The 24,389-nt window shown below is 32.3% G+C and overlaps 1 protein-coding gene across 2 annotated transcripts; it reads left to right on the forward strand.

The window, feature by feature from the left end:
- Nucleotides 1–11,903: 11,903 nt before the first annotated feature.
- On the forward strand, nt 11,904–22,919 carry LOC105791709 (dol-P-Man:Man(7)GlcNAc(2)-PP-Dol alpha-1,6-mannosyltransferase). 2 transcript variants are annotated; one of them, XM_012619917.2, is made up of 23 exons: nt 11,904–12,272; nt 12,476–12,558; nt 12,909–13,070; nt 14,097–14,191; nt 15,327–15,412; nt 15,499–15,540; nt 15,667–15,712; nt 15,850–15,936; nt 16,266–16,321; nt 16,458–16,575; nt 17,496–17,554; nt 17,736–17,807; nt 18,117–18,180; nt 18,269–18,372; nt 19,241–19,312; nt 19,395–19,481; nt 19,935–20,002; nt 20,487–20,555; nt 20,743–20,825; nt 21,308–21,407; nt 22,079–22,144; nt 22,313–22,406; nt 22,501–22,919. In XM_012619917.2, exons 1-23 carry the CDS (start codon nt 12,057–12,059, stop codon nt 22,579–22,581), a joined length of 2,010 nt encoding a protein of 669 aa, XP_012475371.1. In that variant the 5' UTR covers nt 11,904–12,056; the 3' UTR covers nt 22,582–22,919. The 2 variants fall into 2 exon arrangements, with proteins under 2 accessions (XP_012475371.1, XP_012475370.1); XM_012619916.2 differs by lacking the exons at nt 11,904–12,272; nt 12,476–12,558; nt 12,909–13,070; nt 14,097–14,191 and adding an exon at nt 15,151–15,248.
- Nucleotides 22,920–24,389: the final 1,470 nt, after the last annotated feature.

Genomic DNA, 24,389 nt, shown 5'->3' on the forward strand with positions numbered 1-24,389 from the left:
TAGCGGTACAGTGGAACAGATTGAAGCTACAACGGCGAATATTGCTTCCCCGACATTGCGGTTAATAGATTGAAGCTACAACAGCGAATCTTACTTCCCCGACATTGCAGTTGAACAGATTGGAGATGACAGACCTTATCTCTCTAAAGTTGCAGTAGAGTAGATCGCATCCAGTCTGATCTCTCTAAAGTTGTAGTGAAGTAGACAGAAGAAGCTAATCCTATCTCCCTAAAGTTGTAGTGGAGTGGATTAAAATGATGAATCCTATACCTCTGAAGTTGCATTAGGTCGGATTAAAACTATCATAGTAAGTCTTATCTCCCTAACGTTGCAGTGCAACAGACTAAAACCATGAATCTCGTCCCCTTGAAGTTGCAGCAGAATGGATTGAAGTTACAGGTCGTATCTTTCTGAAGTGCAGTGGAGTGGATCGACGCAACGAGACATAGTGGATTGAAATAAAGCTACTTGAAGGGAAGCGTCAGGAGAAGTCAAGACTCGGCGAGACCAGGCAAAAATTGGTCTTTCTTAGTCTTTGCTCAGTTCTCGTTACACGACAACTAGCAAAAATGGGCAGCTGTATTGTCCAATTTTATGCCCGTGCCCAAACGAACCCAAAACCCTTTTTACATTTAAACCCCTAGCCCAGAGCCCAAAACCAGACCCAATTTTAGCCCCATACCCGAACGGCCCAACAGACTTAAGCCCAAGTGCCAAAGTTAGATTAGGGTTTTAGTCTCTGAAACCTTAGCACTGCGTGCTCTGACTCTTGGCCTAGCCCGGCGTCGCCTCCATTAGCACTGTCACGTCGAACCTGCCCACCGCCACGCCCACTTGCGCCGTCACCTGCAAACACGCAAACAACAGCAGGCAAAGAAAATATAGCAAAGTCACATGTAATTTTAGGCTATAAAAAGCTGAGTATCCCCACTATAAAGGGGTTCGGCTTCTTTTTTTCTCTTTTGTAAAAAACATTTTCAGAAAATAAAAGCAAAAGAACATTTCATGGTGATTTTTTCAGTCCAAGATTTATTTTTTCTTTTTCATTTCACTGTTTTTCTTTATTTCCTCTTTATTTCATAAGCAAAACAATAAAAAAAGGAGTAAAAAAGGGTACCTAGGCCGGATTTGCGCCGTTAGAGACCCCTCGTTGGCGTCGATTTGGGCACGGGGGGGTTTTTGTCCGCCTCTTTCTGGCAACCCTTGGATTCAAAAGGGCTTTGCTTTCGTACGCGCCGAAGACCGGGGTTGAATCGCCCCTCTTGCGCAACGCCGGCCACCTTGCACGGTGGCGCTATGGCGGGGCTAAGAGGGCTCAAAGGTCGGGCGTTTGAAAAGAGGGGGAGAAAAGTTTTTTTATTATTATTATTTTTAATGGCTGGATTGTTTTTTTTTTTTGGAAAAAAAATGGGTTAAAATACCCAAACGAAACGGCGCCGTTTTGAGGCCCCGACCAGCAAGTGACCCGACCAGGAGGATCCGACGCTTTTCTAAAGAGGATATTTGCTCACGCAGTCCCTTGACTTTGAAGCGCGTCGCAATTTGGCCCTTTTCATTATTTTCTTTTATTTTTAATTTGGCCACAAAGTTTTATTTTTGTCTCAATTCGGTCCATTACAGTGCAACGTTTTAGGGCTTTGGCTTATTTGCAATTTTGGTCCCCCTCTTTCGGCGCGTGTTGCATTTTAGTCCTTTTTGTTCTTTTATCTTGAATTCGCCCAGTATTTTTGTTTTTATTTCGATTTAGTCCCTTTTTGTAGTAATTTTATTGTTTAATTAATTATTTTAGTATTATTATTATTATTATTATTATTATTATTATTACTATTAATTATTATTAGTTTTGTTTCCTTATATCTATTCATTACTGTTTTGATTAGTATGTTAACTAATTTTATTCTAACTTTATTTTCATAATATATGTATATATACCTCCGTATATTTATATATATATATATATATATATATATATATATATATATATATATATATATGCATACACGTATTTTTATACTTTATAATATTCATGCACATATACATACATATTTTAATTTATACCTATATATATATATATCTTTACATTTTCAATTGTGTTCACTATTTATTTATTTCATTTTCATTATTATTTTGAATGAATGATTTAATTTTATTCGTTTATATATGTTGTTATTTTGTATGTTGTAGGATTGACCTTTATCTATTTTATGTTGTTATTGTTGCCCATATCATTTTATACTTTCGTATTCATTATGGTTTTGCCATGCATAATAAAAATGTAATTTGTTTCCACATTCTTTACTACGACTTCGCGTTTTATTTTACTAGATATATCAAAATTTGTTTTAAATAAATAGCATTTTGTGTTTAGATTCGAGAAGATCGTACCCTAACTTACTGGGTTTCGATTTTCATAATACATCTACATGCACGATTCTTTTCAAACCCAATTTTTAAATGATCTCGGGATTTGAAAAAATCGCGTCCTAACTTACTGGTCGTGATCTCTTTTTAAATCCGAGATAGCTAAAATATCTTTTAAATAAGTATTTTTTACGTGTCGGAAATTCGAGACATTATGACCTAACTTACTGGATATGATTCTCTTTCTCGATTAACGTGAAATATATTTCTTTTTCCAAAAATTTGCATTTTAACACGAGGATCGTATTTTTAATCCTTCAAAGTTCTCAATTTTTGACATCAAGACATTAACCAATCAACTAGGTACCAATTTTTGGGCGTTACGAGGGTGCTAACCCTTCCTCGTACGTAACCGACTCCCGAACCCGTTTTCTAAATTTTGTGGATCAAAATCGTTGTTTTAATAAAATCAAATCGTTTATTAAAAACAACCACTTTTCAAGGTGATCCGATCACACCTTATCAAAAAGGATTGGTGGTGACTTCCATTTTCGTTTGAAATCCAAATCGACCCCGTTTTAACAAAAAAATGGTGTCAACAGTCATCTACCATCATAACTTGTGAAGACAACAAAGATACCCACAAAATAGATCTGCAAATTGAAAAAGAGAAAAGACATGGAGTGAATGAGAAGAAGGAAAGAGTTAATGGGAGTGAAAAAAAAGGGCGATAACCAACTCGGAGGTTGGCATCGTCGGTGAGCAAAACAAAAGATAAGAAACAAATGACTTAGGTAATAAAGAGGAAAGTGAAAAAAAAATATATGGTAACATAATTATCTTTTATTGTTTAAAAAATGTGAGAATTAAGTTGGATTAATTGATAAATTGGGGATTAAATCCGCTCCCAATAATGCTAAGTACATTGAGTTGGTGAATAAAATTCCTTAGGGTTGAAGGAATAACTATAAATAAGAAAGAGAGAGAGAATCCCACCAGTTGGTGTAATCCATTTCTTGCACGTAATTAGGAAATGAGATGCAGCAACTGTGAAGGGGTTGAATCCAAATAATATTTCAAGAATTATTTAATAGGTTAGTATGTAGTATGCTGATACATATCATTTTAAAAATTGTTATATTCCTTTTATATATCCATAAATGGTGTGCAAAATGTTGCTTAGGAAACAAATTAACCCATAAATTTGTTCCACACCATCGCCACAATCGGCACCACTTGGACACATACAACCGCACTCACTGACACAATGCTTCGTCTATTCATCAATGTGTTGAATTATCAAGTTTTCTCCCAAAGCAGTCATTTAAATGCTATCGACAAATTTCATATGCATATGCATATGCATATACATGTAAAATTTATGTATTTAAAATACAAATATTTATTTTTAAAAAAATAATTTAGATAATATTTAAATAATTTAATATAATTATTGTAACCTCTTCAATCCGACCTAAACGTTATACTCGAATTCGAAAGATTGCATTAATCACCGAAATGACTCATTAAGCTATCGAATTTTTAAAACAGTCATATTAAAACATTTACTTTTTTAGAAGAAAACTTAATTTATTTTTAGAAAAAACTTATGAGTTATCAAAATCAGTTTAGATTACCTAACATATGTAATGGTGACTTTTTTTTTTGAGAACTTGATTAACTATCAATTTATGTATTATTCAAAATTTTAACGGTATCTTAGCAATGGAAAAGTTATATCTATTTACGTTTTAATAAAAATCGGGTTCATGCATAACTAATTAATATTCATAATTAGATGTCCTAAAATCAAATTAAATGTCATGCAAGCTATAAAATAAAAATTAAATTCTATGTCTCATGCCACAATTCAAAATAAAATAATACAGTCTCTAAATAATTAAAAGGCCAAATAATAAATCTAAAATATATTATTAACTTAAATCAAGTCAAAGACCCTCCAGATGCCGTGTCCGCATCCTAACCTAGTCGGTTTTCTGTAAGGATGAAAATCAAATGGGGTGTGAGCTATGAAGCTTAGTGTGAGTTCCATCACAAGAAAATTAGTGCAAAGTAATAAACCAAGCATATAATAACAATGTTCAGTACAATAACAATTATATAACATAGTAGAAATTGACAGTTCATTCGAGCATGCTTATGACTGTCAGTGTAATGCAATTTCAGTTTAATAGTAAAAAAATGTCCTACCACACCGCTACACTCCATAGTAAGAGTTCCTTAGAACTCTTATATCTCGGACACTCCAGTTTGAGGATAAACCACAAGTGTTGCAAGTTAATACGCTGCCAATAGTTGTGAATACACAATTGGTTTACAGATAAAAGCTGCTAGTAAAAGTTGTGGATAAACCACGAATGTTTGTAGGTTAATACGTTGCCAATAGGTTGTGAATGCACAGCGGGTTTGCAGATAAAAGCTACTAGTAAGTTTGTGGATGAACCACTAGTGTTTGCAGATAAACTGCCAGTGCTTCCTCCTTTCAAAGTGTCCCACCCCATGCAATGCAATATGACATGCTATTAATAGTACAACATAAAAACAGTAGATATAATCAACATAGAATTAGATTAACAATAGCAGTAGACATTTATGTCAAGTTTTCAATTTATCAGTAACAGTAGGCATGTTGTTCATACAATCAGTAATACAGTGATTCGAGTATCAGTAATCCAATCATAGAAGGCATGTACTAATTACATGTCATGCGTATATAGTAATAATTTATTCAATTAAATCATGGATTCCATCATTATTCATAATACCAGGGACTCAATTCAAAGAGACAAAATTCTAAAAATAGTTTGAGGATCATGTAAGGACTAAATTGATCAATTTACAAAACTTTTGGGCACGTCAATAAAACAAGGGGCACACAGCTGTGTGGCTAGGCCGTATGCGATATCTTAAGCCATGTGGAGGGGTTACACAGTCATGTGGTTAGGTCGTGTAACAGATTGTGGCCGTGTGGAACATGCAAATTTTAAGCTACAAGGGAGACACAGTCGTGTGGAGGGTTATTAGTCGTGTGAGATTTGAACTAACCTAGGGTTTTAGAGGCACACGGTCATGTGAGGGGTCGTGTGGTCCACACGCCCATGTGGCCCTAATCTGAGGCACAGTTTACCTCAATTCACTCGTAAAATAACACACACCTTTCATCAAAATCTCGAACGACGTTCCTTGTGATCAAATCTGGTCCGATTCTCCTAAAGCGGGTCTTTCAAACAACATTTACACAAGAATTAATGGTTGGTTTCAAGATAAATCATGATTTCTGAAAGATCTTTGGCAAGATTCATGAAAGATCATTTTATCAATCTCAAGATTAGTATTGGACAGAAATTCTATAAAGATTTGAGATCAAACATTGGGATTGAGACGCTTTTACCACTTCTTGGCAAAGATCAGGGGTGTTTCTAATGACAATTACGTTTTCGGTAGAAAAAACAAGTTAACAGAGATTGGCATTGATTCGGGAAGAGCAATAATTCAGCAATGGAGAGAAAATATTTTACAAAGAAGAAGATGAAAAAGAAATATTGAAAAGGAAGCCAAAATTTTGCTTGGATTTGAAAAAGAATTTTAAGGGGTTGTTTAGTAATTTACCCTGATGTCGAATAAAAGGAAATGGAATTGGGTAATGGTGGCTCAAACTTGGGTAAGCAAGGGGAGAATGACGTGTTAATCAGTAAGCTATTACCTATTTCTTATTTAATTTCTACTCCAAATAATATTTATTTTGGTGTGGCTTTTATCCTAGTTTGTTGAAATTAAAAAAAGAATGGAAAAAGACTAACTTGAACCTAAGACCTTTAAGGAGTGCACTAACTATTTCACCATTTAACCTAGGTCATTACTTGGTTATTTATTTCAATTAACCATTTATATTTTAGGGCTTGATAATTATGCATAAAATATATCTTTTAAATATTTTTTAATAATTAATAAATTATTTTTAAATTTAATTATACATGAAATATTTTAAAATTTTAAAAATAATAATAAATAATATTCAAATAATTAAATATAATGATATTTGTAAATAATATTTAAATAGTTTAATATTAATGATACATAAAATATAAATTAACCTAAATTTTTAAATACATTTTGAATAGTTAATACAAATAAGAATATTTTGATAATTTGTACCTCAAAACACAAAAGACAAAAGTATCTTAGCCCTAACTTTTTGGCATTGCTTTTCGGGTTGAAAATCACATTTCCGATTATGATAGGATTGAGTAAAGAAATTGAGGAAATGAAAGTTGAATTTTGTTATGCCCCTATTCGGAAGAGATATGTGGCACCAAGAGAATGTACCTAAAAGACACTTATGGACGGTCCTCTGCCTCACAACACTTAGCTCCACACCTAAAGAGTACCTGAATGGTCCCCCACCTTACAAAACTTGGCTGGCCATTAGGTGACCATCCATCCGGACACCTCAGCCTCTAGGCCACCCACTTTTGGTAGGAACACACCCATCTCTATGAGGGGACCATTAGACATAACAACCTCGTACTATCTTAGTTAAGGGAATGTCAAAACAATACCATGCAAGAGGGCAACTCACGTAAAACAACCTTGTCACCTGGCCAGCTGCACGATAACCATGTCCCAAATTTTTCGATAATGTAGCATTACTGAGTACGAGACATCCCTTCTATAAATACCCTCCAAGATGATGAAGGAGGGATCTTTTGACCTTTCAACAACCCTTAGCACTTCACAGCACCCAATACCCTTAATTACCTTATCTTCCTTCTTATGAAACATTAATGTTCAATTCCGTTATTATTTAAATGCATTCAGTTTAGTTTATTTTTTAGTTTACAAATTCACAAATTGTAACTATCTAAACCGGGTTACTTTTGTTTTTGTTTAATTTATAATTATTTTCATAATATAAAAATAAAATATTTCTTGTATTAAATTAGTAAAAATAACTTTAAAATTTTATATAAAATTAATTTTAAAAATAAAAATCAATTAACCAAATCGATCCAAATTGGTTTAATTCAATTTTTTAAAAAATTATAATTACAATAAATACATTCATATAATTATATGGTTATAATATATAAAGGAACAAATCAATAACCAAAATAAAATTGAATCTATGTCAAAATAAAATGGACAAGGCCCAAACATTATAAAATTTGAATTGAAAATCCACCCTTGATATGTTAAATATGAAATATTTCAAACTTGGAATGGTAAAATCCAAATTTTATATTTAAAAATAAAATATATATTTTATTCAATTGAATCCTTCTAAATTCCCAAATCATAATACCATTTTAGTTTCAATTTTTCGTTACTTTTTATTTATGTTGTCACATGAGAAAAGATAAGATATACTAAGAGCCGACCAACCTACAATGTTCTCCACGAAAACTTTAAATATATATATATGCCTTGAGAACTAAACATATGTTACACAAGTGGATAAGGTAATCATGTTGCCTTGTAATATAAGAGACAAGGGTTTAATGGGGAGAGATCAAAGGCGAGCAAAGCATAAGCTTGGGTTTATCTTTGTGGCTAATGATGAGGTGAGAAAATTGATTAACAGAAAATTACATTTTGTCAAGTGCAAAATGGAAGTTTACAACTTTTTGGAGAAGATCTTCTTCACATTGTGCTTTCTTGAAAGTAGTTGAGGCAATGGGAAATTTAAGCTAGCTAGAGCTAGTAAATAGTTGTTGATGATGTTGTGGAGGGAGTTGGGAGGGTCTTTTCATGAGGTGAAAGTAACAGGTGATGGTGAGTGGGAAGGGAGAGAAATGAGGGTGGGAGTTATCATAGTTTTATCTTCTCTTTTTGCAGCCAAACCTTGGGTCCGACTCCACATTTTATACCTTCCATGTTTCATATTTCTGCTAACATTTTAATTAAAATATGGTTTAAAATTACTTTTGTAATGAATTTTTTTGTTAAAATTTTCTATTAGTCCCTATACTTTGTGAAAAATATGAATTTAGTCCCTATGCTTTAATTTAATCGATTTTAGTCTCTGTACTTTTCGAATTTTAAAATTTTAGTCCTGACCCAAATAGTAGTAGTTCAATTTGTATGGTTAAATTCAATTACTAATCTTGTATGATATGTACGGTTGTAGATTTAACTCATTTTCTCCAATTAGATCATTCTAATTTCCTATACATTTCAATTTTGAAATTCATGTCTTGACACAAATGACAATTATCAATCCTTTAACTGAATTTTAGTGAGCAATATGTGAAAATAACAAGTTGACATGACCTTACATATATGATAATACATTTGCCGTATCAAATTTTGGAATAGCATAACTTAATTGAATGAATTTAACAATTATCGTTTGGTGAGAACCAAAATTTAAAAAATTGAAAAGTATAAGGACAATTAACAAGATTTAACCATTTTTTTCTTTCTATGTATGTGGGATTTGAGAGCCCCTCTCAAAACTGTCTGCATTTTCTTTACATTTTTGACATGGCTGGAAGTTTTGATATGATGCCCCTCCCACTCATTGCCTGCAAGACTTAACTCATCTCTCTCATTTTCAAAATTAATAAAACTAACATTATTGTGCTTTTATTAACCTGTCAGTACAGTTGAACATTACCCATATTTCCATCCACCTTGCTTAAACAAATGAATGAATCATAGTTTGAGTGACATAATTAAGGCACACAACTATTTAACTAACTAATTTTAACTTCATGTACTTAGATCCCCCAACTAGTTCTGAAAATTAATCACAAGGCAAACAGCATATTATACTTTTTTCCCCCTTTTTTTGGAGTTGAAATTGCTTTAATAAAACAAAACAAAATTTCCCAAAAATGTGATGAAAGCTGGCTATTTTGTGTGTTTAATGATTTAATTTCATTAAATATCCTTAAATTATGGGTCTCATTTTAAATTAGTCCTCAAATTTTAAAATATTCTGAATTTATAAGGTCCTTTCATTATTAAAGTCGTTAATATAGCCGTTAAATAAGATTTCAGATCTTATGTAACATAATTTAAAATGAAAAATGCAATGAATGTAAAAATCTTGGTTTTGAGGTAGGGGTGAGCATTCGATCAAATCAAGTGAAAAAATTTTGAGTTAATCGAGTTGACGAGTTCTATTTTGTCATCCTAACTCGATTTGAATTTTTTTCGAATTGAGTCAAATTAAATCAAGTGAAATTGTTCGAGTTAAATTAAAAACTTAAACATGTCAAATTAAAATCTCGTTACAATATAACTAATTATATGTTAGAGCACATAAATTTGAAACCATATATATTTGAAAAAAATATTATAAAAGAAGAAGAAGAAGAAGATGCTTTAGTATGATAATCTTGAATCATTAATTAACTTATTTAAGTCCTCAAAATTATTATTTTAGAAAATTTTAAGTTTTTAACTTTCTTTATATATTATTTAGAATTTTTTCAAAATAATATAAATTTTTAATTTTATAAATATTTTGATTTTGAAAATTATTTTGATTTTATTTTAATTTTGTTGAGAGAGAAACTAAATTGTTCATTTTCAAACTTGATAAGGACCGAAAGGGTATTTACACTAATTTTTTATTCGAATTATAAAATTTAACTCGATTCAAACTCGAAACTCAAATTACTAATTCAAGTTGACTCGAATTAACTCGATTCGATTAACTCGAAATTTCAAATTTTTTTATTTTTTCGAATAGAATCGAGTTTTGCTCACCCCTATTTTGAGGTTTTTGAAGGTTTTATAAAGACTATTCTTCACTCACTCGCTCACTCTCTTTTCGGTTTTACTTTATTTTTAGCATTTAATTTTAAAAGTTATGTAATAATATTTTATTTTTTAATTTTTATTTTAAATTATGTCACATAAAATTTTACGTGTTATTTAATGGTTAAATTAATACTTTTAATAATGAAAGGACTTGATTGATATATCATTGAGAGTTTAAGAATGTAATTATAATATTTTGAAGTTTAATAAGTAATTTAAAATAATTATCATAATTTGAGGATGTGGAGACTAATTTTAATGTTTAAACTTAAATTTAGGTTTTGTCTATGTTGAAACAAGTGCTTTCTTCGTAGATTTTCTTTTCTATCTTCCCATGAGCATTTAAATCTTAGTGCATGATATATTGTCAAATGAATATTTATATTGGCTGGTCAGGGAGGAACAAGATCAAGTGCAGCTCCTAACCTAGCCCTATATCTATAGAGCTACAAATGTGCTAGAGTGGAGACAGGAATATATATATATATACACACACCACTCAGAAGAATATTATATATGAAGAGTCATATACATATAATAGACATCAACGTAGCTTTTATATGTATATTTGGTTACGAATTCAGATGCATTCAAATTTTTGCAGGATAAACATAAGTGTGAGGTGTTTTGAGTTTATGGTCTATAAGACCGAAATGCTGTTGAATGCTTAGGTCAATCTAAAGGCTTGGTAATCATGGGATTATATTAGTGATAATGCCAAAGCTAGTTCTTTAGAGTCTCTTTGAATGGGCGGTGCGTTTACCTATATTTAATGTAAAAATAGCGGTGACAATGAGATTAAATACTGTAATGATACTATAGCGTAAGACAAAAAGAAAACTAAATGCACTATGTTGGAAATAAAACTTAAACCCTAAACTTTACTTTGTGAGTTGGTTTTGTAATATGTTGATCGGTGTCATTAATGCTCGTCATGTATAAATTAAATATAAAAGATATATAAGCCATATTTTTATCTATATTAGCTAATATTCTCAATTTAAGCTTGACTTAATAAGGTGGCTTCGTTAGTAGAAAAGATAAAAACTTATTTGATTTTTTTTCATTTTGAAAATTTTATAATTTTGGACTAACTAAACATTTAAAAAAATTCTCTAATGTAACATAATTATCTCATTAGTTTTCTACCATCACAACTTTCTTTTGTATCAAATAAATTAAAATATTATTTTATTTTTCACTTTTCCTATCAATCTATATTTTATTTTTACTCAACCAAACACCCTTGACTTTAGGTTAATCAAAGCTCTTTTGTGGGAGCATTTTGGAAAAAAATAAAATAAAAATGGTGTATCATTCACTTCCTCCCTAAAGTATGCATATATCCTCAATATTCAATCTTAGCATTGATTTCCTTAATTAGTCCAATTATAAAGTACAATATTGCATATATTTTCAGCTCAAAGAAATATATTTAAAACCAAAAATCCCAAATTCATAGGAAAAAGCCCCCAAATTTGATGCTAATTATGTATATATACATAGCTATAAAAGATGAATTAAGAAAATATATATATATATATATATATGTATATATAAATCTGAATATAGTCAATAAGAGAAATGATATATATGTCCCATTGAACCAGCTCTCTTACACATCTATGCATGCATCAAAAGAATTCCATAAAATGCCAAAATTATTTACTGTAAGTAATAATAAGTCCTATTATAATATTCCATTTCTTTTCCTTATATCCCCTTATAATTTAGTTTCACTGTGCAATAGAGAAAGCATTTGCGGTACTGGCGGACGATTAAACAAGATATATAGAGCAGAAAAATAATAATAATGAAAAATTTCCAGGAGAAACAATCTATCTACTAGTTGACGAGCAGTAGGAGGAGAGCTCCTTTGGGTTTTGTTTGTTTTGAAAAAGCAAATGGAAGGAGAAAGGGGAGTCCCTAATTACATGCTACAAGTTTCATTCTCAAGTAGTACTCCACCACCACAAGCGATCCATGAAACAGGGTTTCTGCAATTTGAAGAAAACCAGGTTATGAGTTTCTTGTCTCCCTCTCAGCCTCTCACTACCTCTCCTGTTAGTAACACCACCAATTCCACCACCGCCTTGAGGTTCATCACCCATAACGACCAGGTAGTTAGCTAGGCTCTTTGGAAATTAGGTTTTACCCAAAGCAAAAAAGTTGAATCTTTTTTAAGTTCTATGTATGTATGTATGTATGTATGTATATTTGGTCCTTAAACTTGAGCTTCGATATGGGATTTTTGTCTACAATTTTCAGCTTCTTTACAATTTTCTTGGTATTTGTATCTTATATATATATATAAATATTTTAGGTAGGGACCTTAGATCCCATTCCCAAAGCTGTACACGATGAGAACTGCGGCAGTAACGTCAAGGATGGAAATAATAATTCATGGTATTCTGATTTCTCTTCCCTTTGCTTCCATTTTCTTTCTCTTTTTTGGGTCATGTTCTCTATCAAGAACAAACGCACTGACAGAGATTCCCACCAAAATATACATTACATGCACGCTAGCTTATATATATATATACCTTAGATGCATAAAATCCATTAAGATCTGCCCTTATATGGAAGAGGGTTGTTTTTTTGTACGGTATATGCACTTATACTGGGCATGAAGAAGGCAAACTAGTATAGTTGAATCTGCATTCATGTACCCATCCATCAAATAAATCTAAATTTCGACTTCCATTAATATACAGAAAAAAAAGGGGGTTGAGCAACTTTGGGGATATGATTGGCAGGTGGAGGAGCTCAGCCTTAGAGAAGAACAAAGTGAAGGTTAGGAGAAAGCTTAGAGAACCAAGGTTTTGTTTCCAAACGAGAAGTGATGTGGACGTGCTAGACGATGGGTATAAGTGGAGAAAATATGGGCAGAAGGTTGTCAAGAACAGCCTTCATCCAAGGTACGTACCTGCTTAAGGTTTTTTTTTTTTTACCTCATGAATTTGAACAATAGCCTAATGATATGTTCATACAAGCTTTCAAAGATTATTTCCTTTTTTAGAAACCACGACAGCAGAATGTTTAGATTACAGCACAGGGTTATTGGATCATCTAGCACTAGCTAGTTTTCATATAACATATTTTGTTGTTATTATTATTTGTTGAAAGTGTCATATTTGTGTGCATATAATTGTCAAGATTCGAATAAACAAGTTTATACATGTATGAACATCCATATGACAGATATGTTGGTATTGAATAATACTCAAGAAGAAGGGCCAGGGTACTGAAACTTGAATAAGAAATGCACGATGGCTATGCTATATAGTAGTGAATATTTGATGCAATGTGTACACGAAGGTGAATGTGCTTTGATAGATTCCTCTATTATTAAAGAAAGAATTGCCGCTAATTTCTAGCACTTGACTTTTCTTTTTATACAATAAATATTAATTCTGTTATAGTTTGAACTTATTTGATTCTATTTAATAGCATACGGACTAATTTGATCTAGTCTTTATAATACAAGTACCACCTAAGCACTTTAGGCTATTAAAAATAAAGTTATGTAAATTTAATTTTAAATTATTTTTATGATGTTGCGATGGTGTCTAAATTGCCATAAATTTTTATCATAACTTCGTCAAAAGTACTGGAAGGAGGGGATGGATTAGTTTGCTTAAACATTTATATGAAATTTATCCTTGAAGAACAAATTGACATGGATTTCTGACACAGTTTTGCATCATGAGTTCATGACTTACAGCAAGTGTGAAGAAGCTCTTTAAACATAGATCCAAGTTTAAAGAAAAGCTGACCACTGCTGCATGGCGCATGCGCACTTGTTTGTTCCATTTCTCAATAATACATGTTCCATTCATAAAAAGATTAAGACAAACATGTTTTTATATATACAACTGCACAGTTGATGATTATTAACTAATCTAGGGCTAAACACAAGGTTGTGTTTGAGTTACTTGGTGCAGAAGCTATTATCGTTGTACGCACAACAACTGTAGAGTGAAGAAGAGAGTTGAACGATTGTCTGAGGATTGTCGAATGGTGATAACAACTTACGAAGGTAGACACAATCACTCTCCATGTGATGACTCAAATTCTTCTGAGAATGACGGCTTTACATCTTTCTAAATAGGGTTTAGAACATCAAAACATTCAATGTGATCATTATATATCTTTTGACTTATCTTTATCCAAATATTGACATATATGGTAGTTATTTTTATGGTGGATCCACTTGCAGACAGGATGATCAATATGATCTTATGTATCTATTGTTATTTTTCCCCATGTAAAGATGGCAATAGCTATCAAATGTAAAGGATACACTATATTGTGCATACACCATATATATTTTCATCAAAGAGATAACAACAGTGTACTACACCATTGCTTTGCTGAATTCAAAACATGCCCTCACTACAGTAAATTAACTCTTTGTATCACACCAAAATAACTGTCGTTTGGATGGTTTCCACATTGCTTTTGATTTTTATTTTTCCCTCAATCCCAAAACTACTTTATTTGTTTCAACTTATAAATTAAGGTAAAATTTTTAATCCTTTTCTTACTTTTAAAATTGAAGAAATGTTTACATCTGATTCCACGTTATCCATATTATCTTTATCCTTTCTAATGAGAGAATGACAAATTAAATCCGAAATCACGACGAAAAATTTGATTTGTCATTATCCAATTGGAAAGGGATAAAGATAACGTGGAATCACAGTTTCATACCATCTTTCCCGGGTCGGAGAAATAGCACTCAACATCATTTTTTTTAATTTAATTAAAATAAATTTAAAATATAATTTTTTCCTTTTTAAACATAAGAATGATTCGAATTTGAACTGCCTAAACAATTTAGATTTTAATTGTTTTGTTTAAACCACTAAATAATCATTAATTCCATGAATTAAAGTCTTAATAAAAATGACTGAAATATTTCACTCATCTACAAGCCTTGTTTTGGGCTTTCAAAAGCCCAGATGTTCATAGATCCAATTTTAGTTTTGAGTCAAACTTCAAACTTAGATCTAACCCAACATTCTTAGTTTTACGCCTTTTCTCTCATCAGGCAGAGTGCGCAACAATGGCTTCCAAATTTCTACAGCTTTATGGTAAAATTCGGCTTTTAAATTTGTTCAGAAACCGTGTAATTTGTATCTATTGAGTTTACTTACGACTGATTTTGATAGGCTACGATTTACTTCTGGGATCTATTGCCGCGTTTTATGTGCTCATGGTGCCCTACACTAAAGTTGAAGAAAGCTTCAACATTCAGGTAATCTTCTTTATTTCTATTTTTTTCCTTTTAGTTATTGACTTCTTTTTCATTTTCTCTTGTAAAATGTCTTTTTTTTTATTAAGGCTATGCATGATATTCTTTATCATCGACATCACTTAGATAATGTAAGTTCACTTGTCCATGCCTTTTTTTTTTCTCTTTTTTTTTTTCACTTTAAAACTATGATATTTCTGCGATATTTCTTAATTTATGCTTAGTTTTATGTTTGGATGTTTTGATTCTGATGTCAGTATGATCATTTGGAGTTTCCTGGTGTTGTTCCTCGCACTTTTATCGGTAAGCTTAAATCTTTAGTGGCTGTTGCTTGTAAGAATGAGTGAAATTGAGATTTTTTTTTTTTATTTGCTTAAAACCACTTCGAATAGGCCGTACTTATAAAATTTGACAGCACTGTATGATTCTTTTCTTCGCAGGGGCTTTCCTTGTGTCAATTTTCTCATCTCCAATTGTCTTAGCAGTGCAACTGCTGCATTTGCCAAAGATTTATAGCCTTATAATTGGTTTGTTATCTGAATACTCATAGCTGATAGACTTGTGTTTGTTATTTCTAAATGAAATTTGTAATTCTTTTAAGACATGCCATTTCGATGATATCAATAACAGGATCAGCTAGTGGGAAAAAAAGGAACATATTACTGTTTCTATTCAATGGTTTTAGCTATTTGGATAAATAATATAAAATTTGTAGCATTTATTGTAAAATACCATGGATGGTTTTTGGTTTTTTGTACGCCCACCCCCCTTTTTGCTCAGTGTTAATGCCACTGTTGAGTTTGCAGTGATATGCATATTGCCTATAGTTACTGAAGCACTGTATTTTTTTTTTTAGTACGTTTGGCATTGGGTTGCATCATACTATCTACATTACGTTTTCTGCGTATTCAGGTATTTAGCTTTTTTTCCAGTGCTGTTGATTTATTTTGTTTTTACAATTTTCTTCTTTCTTCTTGTTCTACTTGAAGGTTCAACTTTATCTGAAGACTCACTTTAGAGTTCTAATCATTGAGGTTTGTTTGAGCAGGTCAGAAACAAGTTTGGACATCAAGTTGAAGCATTCTTTGTAATATTCACTGCAATTCAGTTTCACTTGCTATTCTATTGCTCTCGTGCACTTCCAAATATACTAGCTATGGGTGTAGGTGATTTCTTCTTGCAGTCTAACTTCTATATCCTCACTTATGCCATTACTACAAATGCACTTACATTTCACCCTTATGGTTTACTTGAACATCTGGATGGTTTTGCTATGTGTAAAACAAGAATGGGTTGATTTGCATCTATAAGTGGGGTGTCTGCTCATGTAGTCCTTTTAAAGAGATCAAGAGTTATACTTTGGTGTGCAATATTGCTACTAAAGTTGTTGAATTTGGGTCGGATGAGTCACTTATGCAAAATGGTATTATAATCACTTAGCTTTATAAAGATGAACAATGACTGCTCAAATTAAAAGAACTTATTTTGTTAGAAAAGAAGTAATAGGTTTTCACCAAGCACCAGTTTTACTATTTATCTCTTGAAATTATAAACTTGTTATTTGTTGTGAAAAGAATTTCACTTCCTAGAGGGCTGGGGTAGACTGATTGCCTTAAACATGTGCCTAAGTGAATTATACTGCCTGAGATTCTGATCATGATTTATGATGATTTTATTCAACTTGGCAGTGTCGATTGAAAGGATAAGTTTGTTATATAGAAACTTTGTTGTGATTTGGATATTCTACTCTTTACAAGCTGAGAGTGATTGATATTTAGAAATAAAATAGGCAAAAAAGAAGAAAGAAAGAAAACGAGAATGGTGAGAAAATATAAGGAAAAGATGATAATATTAGTTGTTCCGGTATACTTATTTTTTCTATTTTCTGCACGACAATGTCTTAGATTGGATTGACAATGTTTATGTAACTTGTTTCTGTTTGTCCTTTTTTTTATCAAATAGAAGTACTTTCTCGTAATGAAGGTTTTTTTGTTTTTTCTCTGAAAGCAACTGTGGATTTATCTACTCTTTTTCTTGTGAAGAAGTCAATGAAACTTCAGCTATTTCCGATTTTCCTTTTATGCAGTAAATTTGGCGTATGGGCATTGGTTGAAAGGGAATTTTTATACCGCTTTAAACTATCTGGTATGTGGCTGGTTGATTTCTTTGATCATGCTTCTGTCAGTGGTTGTTTGTTCTAAATGTATTCCTTTCATGACCTGTGATAAAATTTGCTTGCAGTTTTTGGTACTTTGTAATTTGTAGATATGGCATCCTGATTTTGGATTGCTGAGATCTTATTTTTCACTGCATTCTTAATGAACAGGTCTTCGCTACAACCATCTTTAGATGTGATATAGTCTTGCTTCTTTGTCCTCTTGGCCTGGAGCTTTTGTTGGTAGGTGGTTGTTTACTGTACTTTTTTTCTCTCTTTCATCTTTTCCACTCTCTTGTGAAATAGTGACATAATTTTGTTCAAAACATTTGTAGCATCACACTGTTTTCTTGTCTTGTCAAGTGCGGTCATTGCTGTATGCACATGCTTCACTAGCAATCACATGTTATCTGTTGCTCTCTATAATGAATCAATTAATAATGTTATCTGATATTATTGTGTTAGTGTATTTTAGTTACATATTTGGATCTGATAGCATGTTGTTTAGTTAAATTTGTGCTTGACTATAAGATTTCATTTTATCAATGACAGACCAAGTCAATTTCATTTTGGAGAGCATTTAAGTGCTGCACTGTGACCACTCTTTTGTGTATAGGTTGGTTGATTTTCTCTTATAAAATCTCAAAGCTTTTCATTAAGGATTCATCTACTGTTATCAACTTATGAAATTATTCTCAGCTCAGGTCTCACTGTGTTGGTTGATTCAATCATGTGGAAGAGGTTTCTTTGGCCTGAATTTGAAGTGTTTTGGTTTAACTCTGTTCTTAATCGAAGTTCTGAATGGGGCGTATCCTTTTTTAAAGAATTCTCATATTGCACAATCCAGTTTCTTTTTTCTTTTTTAATTTGAAATAGCACATCACTATTTTTGATTGATGTGGTTGACTAGTTCCATTTACAACTTTTTCCTATTGTAATTTCTACTTTATTAGATGTTTGCAGATGTGAGATATCTCCTTATGAATCTTCTTCATTTGTGTCCACTAAGCACTAGTAATGGATCTGTAGTATTTATTAGAAGTAGACCTGTCCATGGGCCGGGCCGGGTTTGGGCCGGGCCCAGAAAAAAGAGTAAGCCCGAGCCCGGCCCGGCCCGGTCCAATTTTTAATAAACACAAAAAAATATTTTAAAAATAAAAAAAATATATTTTTAAAGTATTTTAAAATTAAAAAATAAAAATAAAAAATATATATTTATTATATTCGGGCCGGGCCCGGGCCAAAAAAGTTGAGCCCTAGCCCGGCCCATTTTTTAAACGGGTCTCATTTTTTTGCCCAAGCCCATATTTCGGGCCTATATTTTTACCCGAACCCTCCCATATTTCGGCCCGGCCCGGCCCCTGGACAGGTCTAATTAGAAGTCCCATTCTAGTTCCTATGCATTCTTTGTGAATAATCGTGGTTTATCCTGTTATTGGCTAAGGCTGGAAACTTCCTGCATGAATAGCCATCTACTCTATTGGATTTGCTAGTCTTTGAAGATTTTGTAATTGCCATCAGCTCTATTAGTTCTTCGTACCTCCTTTTGATCGTATGTTCAATTTTTTGTTTATCAGGAAATGCATATTTAAGGATTGTATTTTATAGTGCATATTTGTGTGTGTTTCTTTGGTATTCTCTTTTATCTTTGTTCCTTAATGATATTCTTTATTTAGACGCATTCCATTCACTGGTATTTTACTTCTGCACTCCCTCGTTCATTACTCACTGCATATCCACTTTTTATGGTGAGTCTTGAACTTGTAATTTTAAAGTTATACTACATTATTATTCTGAACTACTGCATTTTATTTTTGTTTTATTTTGTAGCTTGGGGTCTTACTTGACAGAAGGCTTCTTCCTCTGGTTTTACCAGCACTTTCCTTTGTTGTACTTTACTCTAAGCTTCCACACAAGGTATAACAAAGTAAAGTTATACATTATGGGCTTGGTTAGGGATTTAGAAAAGGGATAAAGAAACATTTAGTCTTGAACTTGGCAAGTTTTCCCAATTTGGTCCCTAAACTTGGGTTCCGTTAAGCTATGATGACATGGAACTTTCAGATTGTGCCACGTCATCACTTGAAAAAAAAAGTTAATTTTTTTTAAAAAAATTATATAAAATTTTCTAGTGATGATGTGGCACAATATTAGAATGTCACGTCATCACACCTTAATGGAATTCAAGTTCAAGTACCAAATTGGGAAAAATGCGAAGTTCTGGGACTAATGTCGACCAAAAAAAAGTTTATGGACCAAGTTGGGAACAGTTCCACGATCAGGGACTAGATGTTGCTTTATCTCTTTAGAAAAGGACAAACACATGTCAAGTTACTCAAACAATTCTCATCACATTGTTGAATGATGCAGGAGCTCCGTTTTATTATCAGCTCAGTTCCAATCTTTAACTTATCTGCTGCAGTTGCAGCAAGCAGAATGTATGTTTTCTTTTCCTTTTCTTCTTTTTTGAAGTTTAAACTGTCAGAAACTTTTGATAAAATGTTTTAGTTTACATATTTATATGGGTAACTTCTGAATTTAAAAGGATTATTTAAAAAAACATTTCAAGCACATGAACACCTTACATAAAGATATAATAATCTTGCAAGGTTTTTAGTAATTTACAAATCTGGCATGCTTTAGTTTTAACAGCGCCAGATTTCTAGCTGTAGTGGTGTGTGTGTGACTGCTTGTATTTTTGAATAAAGTCACCTCCCTTGTTATCCTGGAGATCTGAAGATATAACGCAGTTGATCCTAAACTTTTGTGTTGAGCATATAAGATTGACTGTGAATTGATTGCAGTCTTCCCCTCCTTAACTTGCTCTTGGTACTCACGCATGGTGCTGCTTTTTGTGTCTTTTTGTTTTCAATTGTTATTATGCTAGCGGAATATATAATTTAGTCAGTCTTCTTGTTACAGCTACAACAACAGGAAGAAGAGTTTCTGGAAATTTCTCAATTTAGTCATGCTGGGATTACTTTTAATCAGGTTAGGTGAATTTTTTTCATGTTCCTTTTTTGTGAAGCATGTCACTACAACTGATTGTATATGATAGTAGAATCTTTTCTATCCATAATTTTGGGCTCGTCTGAGCACCATTAGGTCCCATGTTCCAGATTATGGATGGTTGATATATGATTCTAAGTTCCTTTTATCTACTCATTTTATTTTGTAGTCTAGGGTGCACAATCATTACTTTCATGGCATCCTATGAGAACTATCCCAGTGGACGTGCACTAAAAGAGTTGCATCAGATTGGTGAGTCCTTCCTATCTCTTTATCTCATAGGCATACATACACATAACTTCTCATATATTTGTCTTACCACTTGTGTATCCCTTCTGATGGCTCTTTATGATTTACCTGTTATCAAAAAGAAGATATGGAATATAGAATAGATTTTGCCTATAAAGCATATGTAGTTAAAGATGGCAATATTTTCTGTGTCTGCTTGTGCATGGTTCCCTCAATGTCTCTGTGTATGGTTAACGGTTTAGTGGAGGAGATTGGAAGCTTGTTTTCATGCGTCTATTTTAGTAATTTTGTACAGGTCAGGCTAGCAGACTATAAAGCTACATATCCTTGTTTTGGTGACAGCCCAAAACTCTCTCACTCCTCCCCGTCCCCCCATTTTTTCTCTCCTTGTTTAGTTGCCTGTAAAGATTTTATTGTCATTTGTTTCTGAATGTTTCTTCGTTGTTACTTGCTTATATTTTTTGTCCTGGTTCATCTTTGAACAGGCCATCTTGCTAACAAGTCCAATGAACTCTGGGTTCACATTGATCCATTTTCAGCCATGAATGGAATATCCCTTTTCTGTGAAAATGAGATGCCATGGAGGTAATTTCTTTACATGTGCTACACTATTTCTTATGTTACATGTAGAATCAGAAAATTAGGTTATGTAACTAATGTCAAAATAGAACCTCGTGGCTATAGTTGTGGGAATTGTGGTCATCAGAAAGGGCCTAGCATCAAATATCATCTGAATAAAGCACAATGGTGTAATACGTAGTATGAGAAATGGGCTTATATTGTTGGTGAAGTTGCCTTGCAATGTTAGCCTTTTAATGCTTTATGCAGCCCATGGTCCTAGGAGTTATGTACTACTAAATTTGAAACACTACCCTGTGAGTAATTGATCAATGAACGAATCTTTATTAATGTTGGAAGAAGATTTGAAACAAGTTAAAATAAAATTGAATGGGGATATTGGGAAAACGCTCAAGCAGTTGTGACCCTTATTTTCTTGTTTTTATTTTTTTCTGCTGCTGTTATTCCCTTATCATTCACCACAAAACAGCAGCAACTGAATACTATTTGCTTCTTATATTGATAATTTGATATGATAGGTTCCCTGTTAAGCTTTAGGGTGACTGGGTGAGGAGCGTACATTTACAATTATTTTTGTTTTATTGCCACATTTCTTATGAAAGCACCTTTTTTTTTGTTTATTTGTTTTCACTTCTAATTGTTTCTTGACCTGGAATGCTATATCTTTATTAATACAGATACTCAAAAGAAGAAGAGATTACCCTTGAGGAATTTGGCCAGAGAAATTTCACCTATCTTATAAAGTGAGTTCCCACTTGCCTTTTGACCTTTCTGGCTTTTATTTAACAAGTAGTCATCTTGTCAAAATATGTCATGCCTGAAGAAATGAGCATTTTATCAAAGGAAAATGGAACGATTATTGAGAGAATTCATGGCCTTGTTCATACTTATTTTTCTCGTCTCTTAAACAGTGAGCATCGCACTATTGATGGGTACAAGTGTTTATTTTATGTGAATGGCTTCTCGAGACTACGTAGACAATCTGGGTTCCCACCTATCATCCTGGTAAGGAATCCAAACCATGCATTGTAAGTAAGCTATATGGCATGATAGATTTAGGGTTTCCACTAAAAGGTCTGACCCAAATGTACTTGTGCAGGATAAAGAGCCCAAAGTGTACATTCATGGAAATATAAGAAATGAAGAGCTTATGCTTAAACCTTGGCCAGGATGCTCTTAAACTAACTGAATTTTGTACTCGCTAAGTTGCTCTGAAGATTTAGCCCATGAAAAGGCAGTTAGTTAAATCTTTGTTCATTTTTGTGAGAGATGGGCAAGACAGCCGAAGGTACGAAATGGCTATTGCTACAAATGCTTGTACCCAACTGTGATTTTATAAGCCAAGTTAACATTTCCGAGTTCGAATAGAGTTCAGTTGAAGGTAGCAGAAGTTAGGTTGCTCGTCGTATATGTAAACCAACTCCCTTTATCTAATTCACATCCGACTGTAATTTTATAAGCCAAATCCCCTACAGTTAATAAAATGTTATACAAGTAGATATGCTGTTAAGAAAAGTATTCAAACGAGTTATATTTTTTATAAATAATGTTTTGGAAGTAAAATATAATAATAAATCATTATAAATTAAATTAATTAATATATCTGTGATATAAAAGAATAACAGTGTATTTTTTTTTTGCAACTAATATAATATTTTTCAATATTTCAACAATTCAAAAATTTAAATTAGTCCTATGTTAAAAATTGTTATAATGATATAATTATAAAAAATATCTTTATGTAATAATTTAATTGCAAATCGATAATCTTTACACTATTTTATATGGTATCAACACCACACATTTATTCAAGCCCAGGTTGGCCTATAACATACGTCGATAAACAGTTAATAAAATTTTATGTAATGTTTACTTTCTTTTATTAAAATTTTAATAATAATATTGAATAAGGAAAAAGTTACAAATATTAATGAAATTTTATCAAAGCACAATGCTTATTATACTTGCACGAGGAGAACAGCTCAAATTTACAATTTCTAATAATATTGGTGAAGGGTCAAATTAAGTTTACCTTTTTCACAACTAAAACAATCCCTAAATGAAAATAAGGAATCTACCAAAGGATGATAATTAGAGGAATATAATATATTTCTTTAGTAAGGAAAATTTGTCCTTAGCTTATCAGCATTTTTAATTGAAGTAAACTCTTTCATTACTTTTGATGGTGTCCTCCACTCTTTCTCTTCTTCCACAATTGGCTACCCATAACTATATCTAAATTCCACCCAATCTTAATCATAAACTACTAAACAAACTCCAATCCCTCGGTGATAATGACAATATTTCCTACGACTTCAACATATATGTAGAAAGGCCTAAATGAAACATCATTCATAGTTTATTGACTGCTTTTCATAACCGTTTCCGTCGTGGGCCAATACTGCACTTGTTCCTCGCCTCTATTGTTTGAGTGCTTTCTTTCTCTTGCCTCCTATTCGTGATTCACGAATATTTAGAATAGTGGCGAATCTTGATATTAAAGTTTGGGGATCTAACCAAAACTTTAAGGGTTTTAATGAGAATTTTCAAATATTTTGATAAGTCTAATTAAAACTGTCAAAAATATTAGAGTTTTAAGGAAAATTTACAAAAATAAAAAAATAAAAATTGAAGAGTTCAATCAAATTTTTTTTTGAGAATCTTTAAAAACTTGGGAAGGCTACTTAAAAAAAATTTAAGGGTGTAATTAAAATTTTCAAAAACTTTGAGGGCCTCAATAGCTGTACCAAATATTTTTTTTCTCTTTAATGGAATGCATCAAGGAGAATAAGATTGGCAGGCTGTTTATATTTTGAACTTTAGTTTTATATAAAGTAAGAAATTAGATTAAATATGGAGGTGTACCAAATTGTGTGGAGGGGGTGGTCTCACATGGAAAAGCACATGGATTAAGAAGGCACCCTGCAACATGGACAAGCTTTTGAGCTTTAATCTCAATACCCCCACCTTGATCAACCATTTTTGTGA

Source organism: Gossypium raimondii, chromosome 8 (assembly GCF_025698545.1).
Source record: "Gossypium raimondii isolate GPD5lz chromosome 8, ASM2569854v1, whole genome shotgun sequence".
In the NCBI taxonomy this organism is placed as follows: domain Eukaryota; kingdom Viridiplantae; phylum Streptophyta; class Magnoliopsida; order Malvales; family Malvaceae; genus Gossypium; species Gossypium raimondii.